Source organism: Hoplias malabaricus, chromosome 5, assembly GCF_029633855.1.
Source record: "Hoplias malabaricus isolate fHopMal1 chromosome 5, fHopMal1.hap1, whole genome shotgun sequence".
NCBI lineage: Eukaryota > Metazoa > Chordata > Actinopteri > Characiformes > Erythrinidae > Hoplias > Hoplias malabaricus.
Genome location: NC_089804.1, coordinates 19,724,274 through 19,743,599, shown reverse-complemented (window position 1 = coordinate 19,743,599; position 19,326 = coordinate 19,724,274). Strand labels below are relative to the sequence as shown.

Below are 19,326 nucleotides of genomic sequence, written 5' to 3'. Positions count from 1 at the left end.
GGAGTGTGTGGTGTGTTCTCCTTGTGTCTGCGTGGGTTTCCTCCGGGTGACTGTCTGTGAGGAGTGTGGTGTGTTCTCCCTGTGTCTGCGTGGGTTTCCTCAGGGTGACTGTCTGTGAGGAGTGTGGTTTGTCCTTCCTGTGTCTGCGTGGGTTTCCTCCGGGTGCTCCGGTTTCCTCCCACACTCCACAAGTCCTGGCGCCCCCTCCAGGGTGTGTTCCTGCCTTGTGCCCAGTGATTCTGGGTAGGCTATGGACCCACCGCCGCCCTGAACTGGATAAGGGTTACAAACAATGAATGAATGAAACTCCAGTTTATGGAACTCTTGTGTCTGTCACTTTTTTTTTCTTTGCTCTTCATTTTCTTCTCATAAACGTTTATAACTGGGAAGGACGGTCCCTTCAGTGGACAGCACAGAGACAGCTGTTAAATAATCCACTTACAAAATCCTGAAAAACTACAGAAGCTTGTGTCCAAAAACGTAGACAACCATTCGTAAAAACTGTGCTATGAGCATGAGTATTGGCTGCTGACAGTCTGGAGTAAACATCCCCACCCCCTCATCCACACACACACACACACACACAAAAAAGCCTAATATTAATATAAAGCACCGGCTGCCTGACGGACTTATAATAAGAGATGAGGATGAGTAAAGTGAATTTATTTATGCCACAGAGATTCCTTTCAGCTGATGGGCAGGACTGGGGAGAGGGAGAGAGAGAGAGAGAGAGATACCAGGGTGGACAAGGCTGACTGGAGCTGGCGAGTCTTCCGAGTCAGAATATATCTCGTCCCAGAGAAGCTCAGCAGCCAAAAATAAAGCCTGTGACAGCATCTGAAGGACAGGGTCTAAGCCGAGCTTCCTGATTTTCTTATTTATGTTTATTTTTTTGGAGACTCTTTCTGTGCTTCTCAGACTGAGCTTCAGGAACTGTGGACGAGGCTTCGGTTAATCAACTTCAATAAATCCGTCCTGAAAAATCAGTTGAGTTTGCTCGGCAGGTTGGACAGGACGGAAGCTCTTTAGAAAATGGAACCGTTTCCTCAAAACTGGGCGCAATTTCTACATCTGTGCTAGGGCTGTGTGATATAGTATCATTCGCAATAATATCGTCATCAGTTTTAAAACGATAAAAAACCAATATCATGATAACAGTCGTATTCGGACTTGTTTACGTAGTGACCTCATGCAGTTACCTGTAATATGGCATACGTTCATTACATGAGTCATTTAGTCACAGTGAAGTACGGTGGGAAGTGGGGAAAGGGGAGTGGCTTCAGTCGTGTGGAGAGGGTGTGGTTACAGAAGCTCAGGCGTACAATAAACCACAGTGTTATATAGGAACTGAAATGAGCCTGTAACAACAGAAGAGGGAAACACAACGGGTCTGTTCCACCTCCTCGAGCAGAAACACTCAGCTGAGGACGAGGAAAATCCTTAACGCCGTTAGAAGAGTTCAACAGCCAATGAGCTCTGACCCCAGCAGAGAACCTCCACTGACTTGACACTGTTCTGGGATTGTTTTATTTACTGTGAAGCTTTAATGTTACTTTTTCGTATTATTGTTTACGTTTCCTCCAGGTGACTGTCTGTGAGGAGTGTGGTGTGTTCTCCCTGTGTCTACGTGGGTTTCCTCCGGGTGACTGTCTGTGAGGAGTGTGGTGTGTTCTCCCTGTGTCTGCGTGGGTTTCCTCCGGGTGACTGTCTGTGAGGAGTGTGGTGTGTTCTCCCTGTCTCCATGTGGGTTTCCTCCGGGTGACTGTCTGTGAGGAGTGTGGTGTGTTCTCCCTGTCTCCGTGTGGGTTTCCTCCGGGTGACTGCCTGTGAGGAGTGTGGGGTGTTCTCCCTGTGTCTGCATGGGTTTCCTCCGGGTGACTGTCTGTGAGGAGTGTGGTGTGTTCTCTCTGTGTCTGCGTGGGTTTCCTCCGGGTGACTCTCTGTGAAGAGTGTGGTGTGTACTCCCTGTCTCCATGTGGGTTTCCTCCGGGTGACTGTCTGTGAGGAGTGTGATGTGTTCTCCCTGTCTCCGTGTGGGTTTCCTCCGGGTAACTGTCTGTGAGGAGTGTGGTGTGTTCTCTCTGTGTCTGCGTGGGTTTCCTCCGGGTGACTGTTTGTGAGGAGTGTGGTGTGTACTCCCTGTCTCCGTGTGGGTTTCCTCCGGGTGACTGTCTGTGAGGAGTGTGGTGTGTTTTCCCTGTGTCTGCGTGGGTTTCCTCCGGGTGACTGTCTGTGAGGAGTGTGGTGTGTTCTCCCTGTGTCTGCGTGGGTTTCCTCCGGGTGACTGTCTGTGAGGAGTGTGGTGTGTTCTCCCTGTCTCCATGTGGGTTTCCTCCGGGTGACTGTCTGTGAGGAGTGTGGTGTGTTCTCCCTGTCTCCGTGTGGGTTTCCTCCGGGTGACTGCCTGTGAGGAGTGTGGGGTGTTCTCCCTGTGTCTGCATGGGTTTCCTCCGGGTGACTGTCTGTGAGGAGTGTGGTGTGTTCTCTCTGTGTCTGCGTGGGTTTCCTCCGGGTGACTCTCTGTGAAGAGTGTGGTGTGTACTCCCTGTCTCCATGTGGGTTTCCTCCGGGTGACTGTCTGTGAGGAGTGTGATGTGTTCTCCCTGTCTCCGTGTGGGTTTCCTCCGGGTAACTGTCTGTGAGGAGTGTGGTGTGTTCTCTCTGTGTCTGCGTGGGTTTCCTCCGGGTGACTGTTTGTGAGGAGTGTGGTGTGTACTCCCTGTCTCCGTGTGGGTTTCCTCCGGGTGACTGTCTGTGAGGAGTGTGGTGTGTTTTCCCTGTGTCTGCGTGGGTTTCCTCCGGGTGACTGTCTGTGAGGAGTGTGGTGTGTTCTCCCTGTGTCTGCGTGGGTTTCCTCCGGGTGACTGTCTGTGAGGAGTGTGGTGTGTTCTCCCTGTCTCCGTGTGGGTTTCCTCCGGGTGACTGTCTGTGAGGAGTGTGGTGTGTTCTCCCTGTGTCTGCGTGGATTTCCTCCGGGTGACTGTCTGTGAGGTGTGTGGTGTGTTCTCCCTGTGTCTGCGTGGGTTTCCTCCGGGTGACTGTCTGTGAGGAGTGTGGTGTGTTCTCCCTGTCTCCGTGTGGGTTTCCTCCGGGTGACTGTCTGTGAGGAGTGTGGTGTGTTCTCCCTGTGTCTGCGTGGGTTTCCTCCGGGTGACTGTCTGTGAGGAGTGTGGTGTGTTCTCCCTGTCTCCGTGTGGGTTTCCTCCGGGTAACTGTCTGTGAGGAGTGTGGTGTGTTCTCCCTGTCTCCGTGTGGGTTTCCTCCGGGTAACTGTCTGTGAGGAGTGTGGTGTGTTCTCCCTGTCTCCGTGTGGGTTTCCTCCGGGTGACTGTCTGTGAGGAGTGTGGTGTGTTCTCCCTGTCTCCGTGTGGGTTTCCTCCGGGTAACTGTCTGTGAGGAGTGTGGTGTGTTCTCCCTGTCTCCGTGTGGGTTTCCTCCGGGTGACTGTCTGTGAGGAGTGTGGTGTGTTCTCCCTGTCTCCGTGTGGGTTTCCTCCGGGTAACTGTCTGTGAGGAGTGTGGTGTGTTCTCCCTGTCTCCGTGTGGGTTTCCTCCGGGTGACTGGATCAGTGGTAAAAGCAGACCAGTGATCCCCGTTACTACATCTCAGTCAGGTGAGACCAGCGGCTGGGTAGAGGAGTACACACTGAACCACACGGCTCTGGAGCAGTGCAGCACTTCACTGTAATCTACAGTCATTTTCCATCACGCTCCAGGTAAACTACAGCAGAATGTGACACTCAGTGACGCACATTCCTGACACTGAGGGAACGGGCCATTTGCAGCTTTAACCATTCCATTAAAAAACCCATTTGCGAGGTCAAGACACGCCGTCTTTTAAAACTGACCGGTCAAATCTCACCTCCTCTATGTTAAATCACGTCACTGAAGGTAATTTCACAAATGTGAGTTACGGCGATAAATAACAGAGAGACTCAGCATTTCCTGCCCCTAAAAATTTCCTGCCTTGTAGAGATCATGAATTCTTTACGTATTCATTTATATACGTTATATATTTCACAGTCTGTGTGTAAAGGCCAGGATCAGCAAAAAGACTGTTAGGCTTGAGTCTCTAACAGTGGAGAACAACAAAGACAGCTCTAATTGGTCGTTTCTGAGGGACACGCCCCTTATCTGTGTGTGATCAGAGAAGCAGGTCCAGACCTGGAGTCCAGCGTTAGAAGAAAGAGGACGGTCCGAGTGGTTTCTCAGTATGAAACACTGTCTCTGTCTCCACTGCTGCTGCTCTGTGTTTACACCAACGTCCCATGGAAATCACACGATGGTTCTGTGTTGGGACAGGAACTGGACACAGGTCTGGGAACAGGGTGCGCTGGGATCTGTTTCATTTTAGCCACCATACATATTTCTCAGGTCACTCCCCTGCCCTCTAAACGCATACCATATCCAGCTCAGCAAAATGCAGCCAGAGTTATGTGCTTTTGTAAGGGGACGGCAGAGTTATGTGCGCTGGACTGGAGAGATATGACTCTGAGGGCTTAGGGGGCTGTGGAGAAGCTACTCTGCTCCGATGGAGGCGATTAATCCCTCTGAAGACACAGGGAACACGCTGAGAAGCATGAACACACGCAGGACACTGCAGACCACATGGGCTTTTTTAGTTACTGAATATTGAATTGAGTTACATTAACTTTTTGTTTTTTGAATTTACACATGCAGAAAGACAGACAGACAGACAGACAGATAGATAGATAGATAGATAGATAGATATCATTTTTATGTTTCTTGTTTTTTAAACATGTATATTGTGCAAGTTAAAAAAATACATACTTTTTCATGTGATTCACATGAGCTTAGAATCTCAAAGGTCAATGCCAAGTGCTGGCAAGATGAGCCTAAAGCCCCCTGCACTGTGCTGTGGACCGGGGCCTGTGTTCTGTGAAGAGATGCCTCTCCAACACGTACAGCTACTTGTTTTCTCTGATTCTCTCAGCTGAATGCCATTAAATCCCCACAACAATGCTCTAAAACCTAATGAGAAGATTTCCCAGAAGAGTACAGGCTGTTATTAAACCACTGAAATCCTGGGTTTTGGGATCAATGATGAATCAATGGATGAGCAGCTGTCCACCAACTTTTGGCCATATGGCGTACATCTTCCCTGCCGTCTTGCAGAAACTCAGGCCTGGTCTGACCACAGAGCACTGTCCACTGCTTCTCTCCCACCCACACGGCACATTCACAATCACAGAGGGAAAGCTCCGGACATCTGCGCTGACCCTGTCCACCTCTATTACAGCACGTTTCATCCCCCATTGTTCAGCAAATGGCATCAGAGTGTCTGGACCTGAACTAGAAATCGTCTTATCAGCGGGAAGCTTTGTCTATTCAAATTAGTGCACTTCACAAAGTAAACAACAAAGTGGGAGCTCACTATTTGGAAGCACTGTTTCTCAATGCCATAATCACAAAAATGGACTTGTGCCGCAGCGAATGGTGGTATTTTCAAGTCGTTCTCAAGTCGTTGGTGAGTCACAAACCGATGTGTCTTTGTTATTTTGGGGTGGAGACCCGTGTTGTGTTATGAGAACAGTTTTGTAAAGATAGGATGGTGCACTCGAGACACCGATACAGAATGTTAGTTCTGTTTGGGGGTAAGTTCTGGACTCGTTAGTAAGGGCACACACGTTTTTCAGCTATTGTAATATCTAGAGACAGCAGCGTAGTGTCTGAGATGATTTATATTTTATACTGTATTTATTGATTTACAAACACATGTTTGTAAACACTTCTATGATTCATTTTTGCTCATTATTTGTTTAACCCCTGCTCCCACAGGGGGTCGCCACAGTGGATGTCTGATGAGCTCCGCGAACCCAGCCAACATCCCAGTAAACAATTAGCCGTTGATTCAACGTTGAAATAACGTAATGACTGCCGTCTAATCAACGTTCTCTTAAGGTTGAAAATGAAAGTTGAAAAGACGTCCAAACACAGACATTGAAAAGATGACTATTAGACGTATTTTGGACGTCCGTTGACGTTATTAATTGGTCCCGAAATAAATGACTTGTATAAAACGCGTTTTGGACGTCCACTGACGTTATCGATTGGTCACCACTTGATAACTAACTTATTAGGATGGATTTTGGACGTCCATTGACGTTTAAAATACGACTACTATTAGACCTATTTTGAACGTTCAGGGATGTTCCTTGTTTACTGGGATGTTTCTGCTGACTGTTTTAACAAAGCAAGTTTCTCAGAGAACACGAGGACTGTAAACATCTGAACCGAAATCAAACAGTGGCCTGAGGGCTCAGAAATGGAACAGTGCGACTGGAGCAGACGAGGTGCTACGGCAATATTATTTCAAACCTCTGTTGCTTTTGTTTGCGGACGCAGAGAGAAAACCACAGAAGGACGACTGTGTTTAAATCATCCAGAAAGACTGAGTCTGAGTTTCCTCTGAGCCACTGTTTACTCTGAAAATGGACCAGACACTCTGCGCTGCATATGGATGAGTCTTAACTGGATCTGCTTTGTTTATCAGGTCCATTTTCACAAATGTGATGCAAGCGTAGAAGCCCAACACACTGCCAACGGCTGAGGAAGCTGCAGAGTACAGACTGGCTGCTTTCCTGATGGGAGCCAATGATGGCAGCGTCCCTCTGCCTTTAGGGCCAAGTGGACGTCTGAATTATCTATTAGCTCGATCATTCCAATCTCTTCCAAATGCTGTCGGACGGCGAGTCCGACAGACACATACAGACACACACAGGTGCAGTTTTCCTGTTGTATCTCAGAAAGGACTTTTCTCAGGTGCTCCCTATTCTCCTGCTTTTTATTCACACGTCAATCTCCACCATCCCAGACCACCGCTGGGACTAATTTAAAAGTGCCTGTTCCTCCTGCTCCTTTAGTCCAGCTCTTGACTACACAGATGTGTCAGCAACATTTACACCATTTCCTTTGTGGCCAACTGGGCAGATGGGGCATTAGCAGCTGCGGAATCCTGTGGTTTCTCTGGGGTTTCTGACAGTAAGAGGAACACTAAACCTTCCCGTGATGGGCACTGACTGAGGTGTCCAGAGTGGCTTTTTAGAGGTGGCCCCAGCTCTGTGCGTAGTTCCTGAGAGCACAGAATGAGGCCCCTAGTTGGAGCTTTATTTTTTAATGAAAAAGAAAAGGCACGGGAACTCCACGACGATTCAGGCCGTAGAGCACGGCATTAAAGGTGTGTTACGTGGTTGTTTACAAGGAAAACACACCATCATAGTTATGTTGTATCTGGTTACTCCTCAGCGGAAGCTTTATATTGGATGTTGAAACATTTCTGCGAGGATTACACTGCATTCAGAGCTGCTGATGTTGGACGATTAGATTTGCCTCACAAAAGCTACAGCTCATCATCCCAAAGGACTGAACATTGCTGTGTAACTCGAGAACACGGCCGCGCTGAATCATAGCCCAGTGCTTTCTCCTCAAACCCCAGAGTTTAATCCCTGATAATAAAAAACGTTTTAACTGAAGTGTACGACTTCTAAACTGGAATATATGTTCGTACGATGTAATTAAGGCTGAAAGGTCGTTGGTTCGATTCCTGCGAGCCGCAGGAAAACTGGGGGCGGTGGGAGTGAAGGAACAGCACTGTCCTCCTCCTCAATCCACGGCTGAGGAGCCCTTGAGCAAGGCACCAAACCCACAACCACAACTACAATGACCAATAAGTGCAGGGTAACTTCAATAAACATGGTGCTGTCTCGGCCAAGTGACTTGAAAAAGAGATTTTAATCTCAAGAGACTTCCTGGTTAAATAAAGGTTCAATTGCTGCGATGGAAATGGAGACCTTAAGCTCAGTGGAGGTTATGGAAGCTGTCAGAACGCAAATAAACCTCAAGTTCACCTTGTAAATCAGAGTTTAGTCAAAATTAGAGGAGTCCACCAACTTTGGGCAAGCAATGTTTTAATAACAATAATCAATGGAAGATGGTTGTATGAGTGTGATGCTGAATTTCAGCAAAACACAGACAGCATAAATGTTATCTTCAATCAACCAGAGATAAACTCACAGAGCCACAACACCGAGACAAGAGCACAGATCTGATCTGAAGCAGAAACTTCAATCGAAGGGCGTCCATCGTCTCCGACCAAACTACTGCATGTCTGGGATCAGAAGCGAAGAAATGTCAATTCTGACCCTCTTTCAAGTCGTCTGCAGCTTAATAAGAGGGAGCAGATTTGTTTGGAAGTGGATAATTGTAGCTCTCCTCGATTGCTGCGAAGAAAAAGCCAGACTGCTTCTTCGTCTGAAGTTATCGGAGCTCTATTTCCCTCCGAGGTGGAGACCTCTGTGTGCCTCGGTTGGACCGATAATACGATTGGAAAATTGCTCAATTTTTGTCAGAAAAGAGGCTTTTCAGAAACGGTAGAAATAACAACTTCACTGATGATGTTTCCCCTAAAAAACCAAAATATGAGAAGAATAATTGTGAAGTGAGCGATGATTGATTTTCTCTTTGAAGTAGAAATGAATATTTGTTTATGCCAATTTCTCCTCAACAATCCAGAGAGAAAGTTCTGGTTTTTTTTGCGCTATTCAGAAATCTGTAATACAACGTTTTTATTCATTGATTCATTCATTTTCTATAAAGATTTCATTTGGATTAAGTTTGCTGTGGGTCTGGAGCCAACCTGAATTCACTGGGCAAACACCCTGAATCACACACCATCACACACATCCATCACTCACTACTCTGTCACATGAGCTCGAGGGTCAACAGTGAAACCTGCACCACCGTGTGTTTAAAGCTATACTCACTGATGTGTTATCAATACTTTAACATCGAGGACCTGTCCTAGAGAGTTTGTTTTCACTGTTGTTTATTCGTGGCTAGTTTTGCTGGCTGCAGTTAAACTGGTGTCCTCTCTGAGAGCTACCTCTGAGACTTGTATGGACCCACCTCACACTTTTAGGACCACCTCACCCAGCCAGAGAGATCTGGACGACCCCGTACTCGTAGCGGGCCGAAGCTGAGAGTTCTGCTGACTCAGAAAGTGGTGACTGAACCTCACTGGAGCCTTAAGCTGAATTACAGACCCTCTCTGGTGATGCACCTAATGTAAGGTTTAGATCTTTCTGCCGCTATCACAGGGACCTGAGTGCTTTACATTTTGTTGTGTTTGTAAATTAATGATCTCAGTCCCATCAGCAAAAGCTCGAGTGTGAGAACCACGACATACACACAGCAAAGTGCCCGAGTACGTCATGCACCTTCACAGAGTCGTCTCAGCACCGTCCCCTGCTGTCAAACCAGCACTTTCCAAACCATTCACACATCAAGGAGCTTTTAAAGTGTTCAAATACTGCACTCAGAATAAATCTCCTCAAAGTAAAGGAAAATGTGCTGCTTTCAAACCCCTTGTACGTGGAAGTTTCTAACCTCAAAATGTCACGTGCATCTGTGTTGACCAGGTGAGAAATTATACCGCACTGAACGAGCAGGAACTGAGCGCACATCCATCATTTCAGCATGAGCTTTGACGGCATGTGTCTGAGCCGAATGTCGACGAGAGCTGTGTTCTGCAGCTGTGAGCAAAGTCTTTCTGGAGAAAAGGAAGCAGAAAAATCACCTCACTGATTTTGGGAAAATTGCATTCACAACTGACTTTCTTCTTTGAAAACTCACGACAACAATCTCCGAAAAAAGCTTGCCGTCAGATCCAACTAACAAGGATTAATCTAGAAAAACGTTTATGTATAAGACTTCAGCTGTTATACAAATGAAACAATGACATCTAGTGGCAATAACAATAATAACAGTGGGCAAGGCTAATGTCCATCCATCCATTATCTGTAACCGCTTATCCATTTCAGGGTCACGGTGGGTCCAGAGCCTACCTGGAATCATTGGGCGCAACGCAGGAATACACCCTGGAGGAAGTGCCAGTCCTTCACAGGCCAACACACACTCACACATTCACTCACACCTACGAACACTTTTTGAGTCACCAATCCACCTACTAACGTGTGTTTTTGGACTGTGGGAGGAAACCGGAGCACCCGGAGGAAACCCATACAGACACAGAGAGAACACACCACACTCCTCACAGACAGTCACCCGGAGGAAACCCACGCAGACACAGAGAGAACACACCACACTCCTCACAGACAGTCACCCGGAGGAAACTCACACAGACACAGGGACAACACACCACACTCCTCACAGACAGTCACCCGGAGGAAACCCACACAGACACAGGGAGAACACACAACACTCTTCACAGACAGTCACCCGGAGGAAACTCACACAGACACAGGGAGAACACACAACACTCCTCACAGACAGTCACAGGTCAAGAAAACAGTGTGGAAGGTGTTCCATACTCTCTCTGTACTGGGGGTGTTGATGTTAATGCGTTAATTAAGAGGAGACAGCCGTTCTCTGAGTAAAGGTGTAAAGGTGGACGAGCAAGAGACCAGATTCTGAGAGAATAAAGTGTAACCTCCACTGTTCAAATCGTTATCCTGTTGCTTTAAAAGTAAAATCCGAGAAAATGATGCTGGGCTTTATTCAGACCCTGGGGCTGGTTTTACGTTTCTCACAGGCCTCTGCCTCCCACCTGTGAGAGACTGGAGATGCAGTTAATGGGTGGAGTTTTTTGGCTTTAGCTTCATTAACAAATGAACATAACAAATGAAGCTGAAGCTGTTGTGTACTGTGTTCCACTTTACTGCGGAGTAGAATGATTAAAGACCACGGTTCCTGAAGAATCACAAACAGTTTGAGGTCCAGAGTCCCACCCCTGCACAGAATGAGTGCGTCCCTGAAAGCTCTGTTGGTTTATTAATGGCTGGATGAGAGCGGTCGTCATGGGAGAAACAATTACAGGTAATCACACACCACTCCACAGCATCCCTCCATCACACACACACACACACACACACAGTTTTATACAATGTCAGGACATGTGGTAATAAATAATACATATATGGGACCATACACCCCATAGCTACTATATATTAGCTATTATATGAAAGGCTATGTGCTGTATTATCCCATGTGTATCATATACACTAATGTGCAAAAGTCAGGGATCACTCTGATTAGTGTCCAGTCAAAATAGACATTAATTACAAGCTAATATTATCTTAACGTTCAGACAAAGGCAAATATATGTTTACAACAAAAATTAACAAGGACTTTGGGGGAAATCAGAGCCTGAAAATGCACCGCACACACACTCTCACACACACACTCTCCACAGAGTGTGAAAGGCTACAGCACAGAGACGTGAAGCACGCCTGGTTGCCTGGACATCAGAGGCTTGTTGTTCTTGGCAAAGGCTTGTAAACAAATGCCAGAGAATGTGGAAAAACACTCAGGAGTGCATGCGCACACGCACACACACACACACACACACACACACACACACACACACACACACAGCTAACAAGATGTTGAGCTGGTGGCCAGGCAGGCAGACAGGTTTTCAAACACACTAATGATTTAATAAAGAGTTCAGTGGAGCAGAGCTTTCGTTCCTGCAGCCTTCAGTCAGAGGGTGAACCTCCGCTCTCCTCTCTACTCTAACAGCTCACAGGAAACCCCCTGCACACCCAAGACCACCACACTCAATGCAAAGAGTCTCGGCTAGACCAGTATAAAGCCCCCAGCATTGGGCACAGAACTGAGACTGTATTTTCACAGTATATTTGGGATGAGCTGGAGCGTCATCCACCACCTGACGCTCCAATGCTCTCAGGGCTGTACGCCACCAAATCCTCCCAGAAATGTGCCAGAAATCCTCCCAGAAAGATCTAGTGCAAAGCCTTCTTTAGAAGAGTAGGTGTGAAAAAGGGAACCCAGCCCATATCGAATAAACACTATATAATATTTTTCCTTAAAATTACAGCTTTAAAACTGTCGTGATGCTTCACCGATCTGTAATGGGGAGAACAAGGCCTCTGTGGTGGCTACGCTGGGCTGACCACCATAGAAACTGCACTATGTAACCATTTGGAGGAGGGTAGGAAACCACCGCCACTACCTCCTCCCCATTCATTTCAGTACAATCCTGAAAAAGTCATTACAATAGAGTTAAATCTGACCTAGTGCTACTTTAATTGTCTCCATTTCAGAATAAAAGCTTTCGGGCCGCTTTCGGGTGGATCTCTAAACATCACAGTGACAGTCACATGCCAACTCTGAACATTAATCTTGAAGACAGCTTAAGAAATGACAATAAGATGATGGTCTTCACTTTCAAATCAATCTCATCAATCAATCACACAAATCAATTACTGATAAATGTGACTAATGACCTCCTTTCTCCTGTGCAGTTCTTCCACCAAAAAAAAAGAAAAAAAGACACCACTTTTCCAAAGAAAAGGAACGTTTCCGATGCCTGGATTCAGCAAATCCTCTGTTTTTTTTAAGTGAATGAAATAATAAAGAAATCCAAAGTGGGGAAAAGTGCACGAATGAAATGAGATGTCACAGGGGCTTTAGTGACGATATCAGATGGAAATTACTCCGTCAGTTCCACTTTATTTATGACGAGGCGCACGGCAGGAAATCAAGCCTGAAACGAAAGGGCAAGTCACACACACTTTAAACCAGATCCAAATTGCATCTGACACTTTAGATTAAGCAGAACTGAAGGTGAATTCAATTTAAATACAGATGTTTCAGGGGGGTACTTTACATCACATTAACTTTCAGGAGCGTGCTGCACAAAACCCACATTTCCATATGAGACTCCACACGGTGGAGTGGTCTCCGAGGCCAAATGATGCTGGATAATAGTTTGTAGAAGTGGTGATTATACGCCCCGTGAAAATAAACTCATGGAACGTGAATCCCAGCCTTAATCACTTAAATGGCAAGAGAATAAGAGAATTCTTGCCAAAAACTTTCGTTCTAATTTCAGTGACTTACAGGTGACTTATTCACAATCACAGCACTGGACCTGAGGTTAAAACTGAGCACAGAGGAGTGGGATTAGGCTGTGATTAATGAAGAGACGACCGTACAAAACATAAACATACCTGTTTTAACACCGCGGCAGTGTAAACGGTAGGAGAGAATGCAGGAGACATTGCGCCGCTAAAACAGTGGATTAACACTTTCACACAACAAGCGCCGCTCCGTCACCTTTGGAAATAGACTGCGAAATAAACAAGGATCTCTCTGAGGTACGACGTGTCAATTTTCCCAGATTACGCTCGCACGGCCAATTAGACCAAACGCTCGCTCGCCTATGGGAATGAAGTGGACCCTTCTGAGTGTGTATCGAGGGAAAACATGAAGCGTTCTGCTCATGATCCAATAAAGAATTTGTTTTGTCAGTAACAAGCCTTCAGCCGTTAAACCAGCTCCTCCAGGGGAGCAGTGGGATAAAACACAAGCCCTGTCTCCCCCACAGTGTGAGTTTAGAGCTGAGTTCAAGTTAAAAGAGAGAGGAATGAAGCTGAAAAAAGACCGAGCCTTCACTCGACTCTGTGCTCTCAGCTATGAGGCTTTATCTCTAAATGTGTGTGATTTGAGCCTCAGTTTCACTGGAGAATCATCTGCTGCGGTGTGTGTTAAACTACAAGTGTCTGTTAGCACCAGCTGTGCTTCTAAACAGAGTATAACCATCTTATTTCCCTTTTTTTTGTTTTTATCATCAACTCGTGTGTCTGTGTACACAGTCATACTGTGCTGAGCTGAACTGCACAGCGCCGAAAACCCTTCGCCTGACATTGTGCTCCCAGATAAAAGGCTCAGCACAGTCCAACAGTGAAGTAATAAACTGCACAATTCTTAGCCTAAGTATCTCATCTGGGAATGGAGGTGTCTAAAACAGATTTGCGAGATTAATGAGGAGATAAATAATGCAGATAAAAATGTCAGACCCATCCACCCTGTGCTCCATTTGACACCACACGTCTTGCGATGTGAAAACAATGATGCTCCAATGATGCTGATGCAGGTTTGATTCAAGATCAACACATCACCATCATCTCCATTTTTTATGTCATTTTTTCAGGTACCCTGAAATGCCCGTGTGGCATGATCTTGTGGAGCATCGTCAATGTCCACGCCCCTCCCTGACGGAGAGACAAATGGGCATGAGAAGAAGCAATGACACAGGAGGTGGTGCTTCTGAGTCACAAGAGGAATACATGACTCACCTGTTTTGCCTCTGAATGCTGATTACCTGTCAGCACATTCTCAATCAGAATCACCTGGTGAGGAGGCACTGCCAGGTACAGAGAAATGGGGAGAGCCCCCTGCTGGGGTGGTTTTTGCTACAGAGTCAGAGGCTAAATGAAATGTATTTTTTTATATGAAATCTTCCATGTGATTGGCCTTGTCTCTGGAGCAGAAACAGGTGTATTCAGGGACATCAGAGCAATTTAATAATTTACTTTAAATAAAACACCTGTAAAAATAACGAATAATCACTTCCTAATATGACTTCTCCTCTTCGTCCCGTACAGACTCTGGTTTCAAACGCCAGGGATGCTTTTGTGTCTGAAACCCGATTGTAAGATAATAATCAGACTGAAATCGGATTAGCCGTGCGTCTGCTGAGAGGGTCTGCAGTGACTGTGGGCTGGAGGCTGAGGGGAAAAACGTGGGAGATAGGGTTTCACTGCTGAGGGCTCTGCGTTCTGCTCTTTAATGATGTGGTGTTCAGTCTCTGAGCTGGGAGTGGTGGATGTGGACAGTCCAAAGTGGGACACGCACTCATTACGCTGAAGCCAAGCCACAGGATCCTCCTCTAACACTCGAGTCCGGCCTCAGAAACACTTTAGTCGCTTATAGAAAACCCTCCACGGTGCATTACGATGAATTTACATTACCACACCCTCCACTGCACATCATCAGACCTCCTCAATAATTCAGAAACACAATGTGAAAACGTGCTGAGTCTGAGTGAGGTCTGGAATTAAACTGAAAGATGGAAACGGAAGATTGGGCCTCTTTTATTACAGTTGATAATATGCTTCGTGTGTCGTTTCTAAAGCAGAGAGAACTGAAATACTGACCCTGTGATAAGCATCTGATTAACTTTAGATGAAAATCAGAAAAAACAAAGACAGTCATCACGACTGTTATAAGCAGAAGATAAAAACTGAAACAAATGGCAGAAATAACGAGCGCACAGACCAGGAAGGGTCTAATAAAAGAGTGTTTAACAGTCAGTACTACGACGAGTGTGTAGCGACGGCCAATTGGCAGCAGAGTTAAGAGCCAGTGCTTCTTTGGTTTTCCAAACCCATCCTGTAAAATCCCACTCCGCTGAGGTGGTGGGAGGATGTTTTCTTAAACTCAGTGAAAGCTCAGCATGTGTTTGTAAAACTGACAGATCCTCGCGGTTGTCTGTGTCCGCAGACAGTGTCTGGTACCTGTTTGGGTCTGAGCACTCACCGCTGTGGTGGCTGCAGCTTGTTTGGATTCCTCCGTCAAGAAAGCAAGCATCTTTTCCACCTTCTGCTCCTCCTCAGCACTGATGTAGTCCGTGTCTGTGAGGGGGGAAACACAGGGCAGACATTAACCGAAGCACAGATGAAGAGCAGCAAGAATGACACAGAAATTCAACTCTTTTGACAGGCTTTACTCAATTTATGAGGCCTTGGTTGTACAGGAGACCACTGCACAGGATCTGAATCATATAAACAGTGTCATAAACACTGTACTGCGCTTCCTGGACGCATAATTAACACCCACACCTAATTATAAGCTTAATGGCAGGGCTCACTTGGATCCTAGGACATGGCCATCATAACAGGAAACAAGGGTTAGAAATGAGATCATCAGCCCTTCACAAAGATTAACTCATCAGGTGGATCTTCTATTGTCTGCACACAGCACGACCGGGCCCTGTGTAAACATCTCATAATCAATCGGCCAAGAGAGACTGACCTTAACATTTTAAAGCAACACTATGTAGTGTTTGTAAATTTAAATCACAGCTTCCAAATGATTGTGATGCTCCACTGAAATGTAACAGAGCGATAAGAACCTCTGTCAATGCTACTCCACACTCAGCACTGCAGAAACTGCACTATGTATCATTACACAGTACATATTAGGTGTACGGATAAGTTTGTAATTTAAAATGCATTCTCATTCTTTGGTGATTTTAAGGTTTCTTCAATAAAAAAAGACCATTGAGTTTATTGAGCGCTGCATTCGTTCTGAGCTCAATAAGGAAAAAGCTGCTGAAAACTGTGATGGGTTTGTTATGTTCTTGAGGATAGTACTGTGTTCACAGGGCAGCACACACACACAAACATTCACACAGTCACTCACACACTCACACCTACGGACACTTTTGAGTCTCCAACCCACCTACCACCGTGTGTTTTGGAGCATGGGAGGAAACCAGAGCACCTGGGGAAACCCACACAGACACAGGGAGAACACACCACACTCCTCACAGACAGTCACCCGGAGGAAACCCACGCAGACACAGGGAGAACACACCACACTCCTCACAGACAGTCACCCGGAGGAAACCCACGCAGACACAGGGAGAACACACCACACTCCTCACAGACAGTCATCCGGAGGAAACCCACGCAGACGCAGAGAGAACACACCACACTCCTCACAGACAGTCACCCGGAGGAAACCCACGCAGACACAGGGAGAACACACCACACTCCTCACAGACAGTCACCCGGAGGAAACCCACACAGACACAGGGAGAACACACCACACTCCTCACAGACAGTCACCCGGAAAAAACCCACGCAGACACAGAGAGAACACACCACACTCCTCACAGACAGTCACCTGGAGGAAACCCATGCAGACACAGGGAGACCACACCACACTCCTCACAGACTGTCACCCGGAGGAAACCCACACAGACACAGAGAGAACACACCACACTCCTCACAGACAGTCACCCGGAGGAAACCCACGCAGACACAGAGAGAACACACCACACTCCTCACAGACAGTCACCTGGAGGAAACCCACGCAGACACAGGGAGACCACACCACACTCCTCACAGACTGTCACCCGGAGGAAACCCACACAGACACAGAGAGAACACACCACACTCCTCACAGACAGTCACCTGGAGGAAACCCACGCAGACACAGGGAGACCACACCACACTCATCACAGACAGTCACTCAGAGCAGGACTAGAACCCACAACCTCCAGGACCCTGGAGCTGTGACAGAGGCACTACCTGCTGCTCCACCGTGACGCCCGAGAGTGGGTCAATATTTGAATAAATTATTACAATTATACATTCCACAATAATGCTTTAAAACGTATTTGTACTAATGAATACAATCAGAAATCTATGGGTGACAGTGCTGGGGCAACATGTGAATGAATAAAGCAAACTGGACATAGTGAAATCACCTAGTGTTCAACTTTTGAAACTAAGACTTCAGAACACACACTTCTGCATGTTTTAATGAATACTGTGTGTTTAATAATTCGGGGAAGTGCTGTCTGCTTCTTTTGAAAAGTGACTGATATACAGGCACAAGTTTTGTTATGACATCAAGAATATATTCAGGGATGAAGGACAGGGGATGTGACATTCCTGCTGTCACTCACAATCAAGCCTCCATTTCTCAAACACGTCAACGTCACCCTTGATCGGACGAGTAGGGAAAACGTGCAGAGAGAACAGTGTCTCTTACGCTGCAGAAAGGTTTTACTCCATCCATCAATCCACAGCTCCAGGCCTGGGTGCTTTGGGGGAACCGCAGTAGCAGGACCTGGGGAATTCTCCTCCTCCTTCTACACTCATCACCGACGTGTTTGGACACTGACATTAGCTTGATAATTACAGAGCAGCTCGCGGAGGAGTGCACCAGGCCTGCGCTGGATTTTCTCCGCCGGTTTCGCTCCCCATTTCAATTTCACGGCTGTCTAGTCAGGGAGCGCGTAAATTGGTCTTGGCAATGCCAATCATCACCGTTCCCACTGGGCATTATTTTGGGCTGATGGGCATGAATGACAGCGGCACTCTTAACAGCACCGAGGCAAGAACGAGAGAGTAATAAATTCAAAACCACACGCTAACCGTGTTAGCATCCTCACAGCGGTGGGCTGGGCAATGTCCCGAAAACGTCCGCAACGTGCTCTGCTTCCTGCAGCGATCTGAGGAGGCAGGCTCCTTGGAGAGAAACCAGAGCATTATCGTCTCCGTCGGGTCGATTTCTCCTGATGAGGACCATGTCGCCGGGGCAAGACCTGTTTGATTGCTCCTAATTACAGAGAACTGTTACAGTTTCTGTTTCACCGGCACTCGACTCTTTCTCTATGTTCAGTTAGTATTTATCCCAATCCCAAAAGTCCAAACAGGACGTACTGATGCTGAACTTGGGGTTTGACCCTGTGTCTGTGCTCCGGCTGGCAGAATAAATCAGAACGTGTGCCAAAACACTGTTATGTAACTCAGCGAGTTTTGTCCTAGAATCATAATAAACATACGCCCAGAAAGGGGTCTAATTCTCATATTTGGGTTGAACAAACGTATTTTTAGCTTGTTGTTATAGAAAGATATGTAACAACAAGCACATGTCTGTCTCCAGTGAGTTCTCCACTGTCCTCTTCTCAAACACTGGAGTTCACTCATTTTTTCAGCCATGTGCTCCTATATCTGATACGAATCCGATTCATGGACACGAATGCAAAACATCAGATCAGATTCCTTGTGGTTTTGCCTGTACACATGTTTAGTGATGTCTCCTCTAGTGCTGGAAGCAGCAAAACATCATTGAAGGAGAGGCTTGGGCTTCATCCCAAATAGAGACATGCTCCCTACATTGTGCACTCCACCAATTATAAAACTAAACCTACTACACCCACTACAACAGGGAAGTAGTTTGACAGGAAGGTGGTAAGCCTATCCCTGAATAAAAATGATTATATAATTCAACAAACAGAAACAGTTATTTATACCCTACACTGTGCACTACATAGGGTGGAGGGAGATATTTGAGATAGAGATTAACTCTTGATGCAGCAGTAAAAGCCGGCTTGCTTTGTTCTCCTCCTCGTCCTGACTGTGTAGTCAACAAGCTTTTAGTTGTCCTCCTGAGAAAATGTGATGAACACAAACTATTAAAGCCTCAATGTCACCTCACAATTGTGATGTTTGTGTTGATCACGCTGCAGTTTCAGAGACAGATTCATTCACATTACACACAGATACAGGACACGTACATTCACGAACCTTCAAATCCCATCTGAGCAAATATCTGAGTATTAACGAGGCATATAATGTGAAGGTAGCCGTGGTTATGTCAGCTTACACACACCAGTGCTGGCTAACACAGTGCTAAGTGATGGGAAGAGGGAAGTCCCCTCTCCACACCCTGTGAGTGCGAGGCT

At 46.5% G+C, this 19,326-nt stretch overlaps 1 protein-coding gene across 3 annotated transcripts in view; it reads right to left on the bottom strand.

The window, feature by feature from the left end:
• Positions 1–19,326, bottom strand: part of LOC136696490 (E3 ubiquitin-protein ligase RNF123) — a 147,321-nt gene that overhangs the window by 12,313 nt on the left and 115,682 nt on the right. For all 3 annotated transcript variants that reach the window (XR_010802621.1, XM_066670928.1, XM_066670929.1), the window contains exon 37: positions 15,384–15,478. Coding sequence is in view for 2 of the 3 variants with exons in the window: in XM_066670928.1 (XP_066527025.1) it covers positions 15,384–15,478 (95 nt within the window). In the remaining variant the exon portion in view is untranslated. The remainder of the gene's footprint in view (positions 1–15,383; positions 15,479–19,326) is intronic.